General features: G+C 62.6%; 1 protein-coding gene across 1 annotated transcript; it reads right to left on the reverse strand.

Moving 5' to 3' along the window:
* Positions 1 to 871: 871 nt before the first annotated feature.
* Positions 872 to 3,477, reverse strand: AANAT (aralkylamine N-acetyltransferase). Its single transcript, XM_073797275.1, is given in 6 exon segments — positions 872 to 930; positions 933 to 1,103; positions 1,106 to 1,169; positions 1,562 to 1,716; positions 2,030 to 2,263; positions 3,382 to 3,477. Coding segments are annotated over 6 exon segments (747 nt in total). The 5' UTR covers positions 3,446 to 3,477.
* Positions 3,478 to 4,526: the final 1,049 nt, after the last annotated feature.

Raw genomic sequence — 4,526 nt, forward strand, 5'->3', positions numbered from 1 at the left:
GTATCGTCTTTTGACCTCCAGCCTCGCATAGAATAAAAACTGGAACTTTATTTTGGGAGTGGGGGGTGGCAGGGTCAGCCGTGAGGAGCTAGGGGGCAGGGGCTTGGCCCAAAGGGACAGTGGATGCCTGTGGGTCTTGTGGGAGATTTGGTTGGAGAAGAAGCCAGGTTGGGGTCACATGGAGGGGCTCAAGGGGGCCCTTGAGAAGGTGGTGTCAAATCTTTAGACCCCTGCGTTCCCCAAGCCCCATCAGGGGTCTGGCTGGGTGGAGAGGAGGGCCGTCCTGGCAGAAGCAGTGCGGTCCATTCCCTGCGCCCCCCAGCCCTTCATATCACACCCCGTGGGACAGAGGACCCACAGTAACCGTGGGTGCCCAGGGTGGGTGGGTGGGGAAGCTGGGAGGTGGCCCCTGCCCTTCCCTGCTCCCGGCTGCCTCCATTCCAGGGATGAGGATGGGAAGGGGCAGCCCTGGGCCTGGGGGAATAAGGGCCCCCTGGGCACCCGGCTCCTTTGGTGAGGACGCTGAAGCAGGGCTGCAGGCCGCCTCCCACTGTCCCCAATTCACCCACCCAGCCACGTGTGGGCACAGTTTGGATGCAGGGGGTCCAGGAGGCCTCGCGTGGACAGACTGGAGGATACAGCACTCGTGCCCCAACAGGGCAGCCTGGGCCGGGAGCAGCCGCCCCGCCCTCTCTTTATTTCACCCCCACCCCCCACCCCAGGACCCTCTGGGAATCACTGTCTCCCTTCAGGCTGAGCTGAGCTGAGCGACAGCAGGGCAGAGAAGGGGACAGCGGGACTGGGTAGGAGCCCCCAGCCTGCCTCCCCACACCCCTGGCACCCGTCCGTGGGCTCCCCGGGGGCGGCCAGTTCAGCAGTCGGTGTGCCTGCGCGGGGAGGCGTGGCCCCGCAGGGAGCACTACATCTCCCGAAGGCGAGTGAGCCCACGGCACACGGGCCCACAGGGTGGAAGCCGAACCCCTGGTAGAAGGGCACCAGCCTGTCCTTGCATGTGAGCACGGCCAGGTGCACGCCTGGATGGCCGCCCAGGTGGTGCAGGTGGCGCCGGAGCAGGATGGAGCCCTTGCCCTGCCTCCGGAGGGGTGGTGCACGGCCAGCACGTGCAGGTGGGCTGTGCGGCCCCCGGGCCTGTGCAGTGTCAGCGACTCCTGGGGGCAAGAGACGGACACGAGTCCAGGTCACCTCTGTGGACACCTGCACCCCCAAACCACCCCCACCTGGGCCAAGGGCAGGTGCCCCTGAGTGCCTCTAATCAGGACCCCCCTCCTACCCAAGGAGACCCCAAATTGGGACCTACATTCCCAGCCCTATGGCGGTCCCTTCATGAGGGCCTTGAGACCGCAAAGGACTGGTCTTGCCCTGGAGAGGACCCACGTCTGTGCTCATCTCTTATCTCGGAGGAAGAGATCCCAGCCTCCAGGCTCCTCCCCCCACCTGGCTGCCTCTGTGAGCACAGGAGGAGCTGGCACCATCGGGCAGTGGCCTCTCCCCCGGAGGCCCTCCTGGGGCTGGGCATCTCTGCCCCCAGCCCCTTCCTCACCAGAGTGAGTCTCTCCTCAGCCCACAGGGAGCCGACGATGAAGGCCACGAGGCGGCCCTCCACGAACCAGTCCAGGGACAGCTCAGGACACAGGGCCAGGAAGTGCCGGACCTGGTCCAGGTTCAGGGGGCAGATGCCCGAGACAGAGATGAAGGCTGTGGAGCCGGCCCTGGTGGTGACTCGGTGGTCACCGTGCCACATGCCCACTGTCCACTGAGCATCTGCTCGGATGCTGGGGGTGGGCTCCCTCAGCCCCCAGCCCTCCCCCACAGGAAAGCAGAGGATTCAGGGCTGCTCTTCCCCCCACTTTGCTGAACACACATGTGCTCTTGCACATGCACAGAAACACCCAGAGTCAGATACTCTGGGGTCCCAACTGCCAAGGGCAGGAGACTCGAGGGTCTTCTCTCCAAGGGCAACAGCGACAGAGTTCAGCAGCGTCCTGGATCCTGTTGGGGGGTTACCCACCCTCTCACTCAATCTCAGTCACGCCAGGAGCATCCTCTGGGGTGAGGCAGCAAAACTCGGTGGGGAGTGTGTGGCGCCGCTGGTGACTTGGGGACTCTGGGATCCCAGGTGGCAGGCGCAGAGCCACAGGCTTTAGGTAGTGGATGCTCTGAGTGGACCTCCTGGCCGCTGCTGCTACCCTGGGGGGCCCCAGCTTCAGAAGTGGCCTCTGTGATGAGGAGGGCCCCTCTGCACCTGTTGCGGAGGAGCGACGGTCAGGGGTCTGGTCCTCAACTCCCGGGGGGCCGTCCAGGGTGATGGTGCATCTTGCCTCTTTTGTAGGGGACCTGGAGTGGGGAATCTGGGGGCTGGGGTGGAGCGGGCAAGCAGGGCGTGGACACTTCCTGCCCTGTCCCTGCTCACTGGGTCCCCGGGTCACTGTTTGTCTCTTTCCCTGACCGTCTGCTGATGTGCACTTCTTAGAGGTGGCCGTCCCTCCCTTACAAAGCCCCACGTCCTGCACGTCGCCCTGCCCTCCCTCCTCCACCTTCTCTCCCCACATCTCCAAGCCCCAAGCAGGGGACTCCCGTTCTTGAATTCTGGGAGCCCAGGGGCAGGGGTCCCACTTATCAGGACTGTGGGGCAGGGGCTCCAATGTTCCCCCCACAGAGCCAATCACCCCAGGGGCCATCCACAGGCTCAGGACCAGAAAAATCCAGACTCCTGGCTACACGGCTGTTGCAGCAAGTGTGGCCGGGCAGCACGTGACGTTGATCTCAGAGATGTCTAATACCCCACCCGCCCCGCCTCCCTTTTACAGGAAGGTCGAAGTCAGCAGGGCTCCGGCCACCCTGCGCCTTGTCCCTGCGTGCTGAGGGTGAAACCTCAGATGGCACACGGTTGCAGAGGATTACAGTGGCTGGCTGAGGCCCCAGAGTTTGGGGGGAAGAGCACGGGGCTAAACTCATGGGTCCACTCTAATCCCTGCCTTGGCGCCAACTGGCTGGCACAGGCATTCACCCTCTGTCCCCTGGAAGCCTGGGCAAGCCCAGCTCTGAGGGTCCTTCCAGCTCTGGCAGCCTGAGTGTGCTATCATTTAGAGCACTTGCCTGGTGGCCAATTAGAACTGCAGACCCAGAGGGGAGGGAACAGTCCGGGTGCTGGATGTAAAGTCAACGTCATCAAATGTCCCGGTGTGGGGACGGCTCAGGGGCTTCTCTCCAGACCCCTGTTCGTAGGGTTTTGCTCTTTGTGCCACAGTCTCCCTCCAGCACCAGCTCCCTTGAGAGGGTCCTGCGACCACAGCTCCCCCAGCTCTGACTCTGCTCACCCTGCCCCCACTCTGCACTTCTTCTCCCCTTTAGGGGTCCCACCGTCACCCGCTCCAGCCTGGTCTCCTTTGGGGCCTCCTAGCCCGCCAGACAGGGATACACACATCTGGGCATCAGCTGTGGCTGGCTGCCAGGTCTCTGCTACAGGCTCTGTAGTCCCAGGCAAGTCCTGGGCTATGGCTGGGCTCCTGCTCCAGGGCTCCAGAACATTCTATGACAGTTGGAGGCAGGTTGTCCAGGACACATGGTGAACCCCAGAGGGCCATGGGACCTGACTGCCCACCTGCCCCAGCAGAGCCTGGCCTCTGATCCGGCTGAGCCCCCACCCCACTAATGCTCCATAGCGGTGGGATGATGGATACAGACTTGGCTGTCCTCACGATGGAGCGGACATCTGAGTCACAGTATGGGAGGAACGTTCTGAGGGACCGCGTGTCCCCACAGGGAAGCTGGGGCCCAAGCTTGGGGATGTTCTCTCTGGGTTGGAGGGGGGAACCATTAACAGGAAGAAAGATGAGGAAATGAGCAGACCCAGGATCAGGACACACCCCAGAACCCAAGGAGGGGGTGGCCAGCAGCATCTCACGCAGCCCAGAGTGGAGAAAAGATCTTAGATTCCCCTAACAAGGAGGCTTCTGATGGTCATTAAGAGTCCTTCCAGGGCTTCCCTGGTGGCGCAGTGGTTGAGAGTCTGCCTGCCGATGCAGGGGACACGGGTTCGTGCCCCAGTCTGGGAAGATCCCACATGCCGCGGAGCGGCTGGGCCCGTGAGCCATGGCCGCTGAGCCTGCGCGTCCGGAGCCTGTGCTCCGCAACGGGAGAGGCCACAACAGTGAGAGGCCCGGGTACCGCAAAAAAAAAAAAAGTCCTTCCAGGACAGAGGGGTGGGGTGGGTGGGGACCAGATGCAGTGTTTTGGGGGGCCCCGAAACACTCTGATGATACCTCTGAGACCCCAGTTTTCCCAGCAGAGCAACCAAAAGGCCTGGACAGGCAGGGAAGGCAGCCCTCAGTTCAGGCACTTGGGCAACTAGTTGCATTTTCTGGTGGTTTTGAGGGTGGCATCCTTTTCTCAGTCCTCCCCTGCACTTAAGATAGGCTCTGCACACCTGGCACGGGGCACATTTTGCCTAATCATAGTTACTTTTCCAACCATAGTCTGTCACTAGCAGGTTCCCCAGGGGACAG

The sequence above is a fragment of the Tursiops truncatus genome, chromosome 20, assembly GCF_011762595.2.
Source record: "Tursiops truncatus isolate mTurTru1 chromosome 20, mTurTru1.mat.Y, whole genome shotgun sequence".
In the NCBI taxonomy this organism is placed as follows: domain Eukaryota; kingdom Metazoa; phylum Chordata; class Mammalia; order Artiodactyla; family Delphinidae; genus Tursiops; species Tursiops truncatus.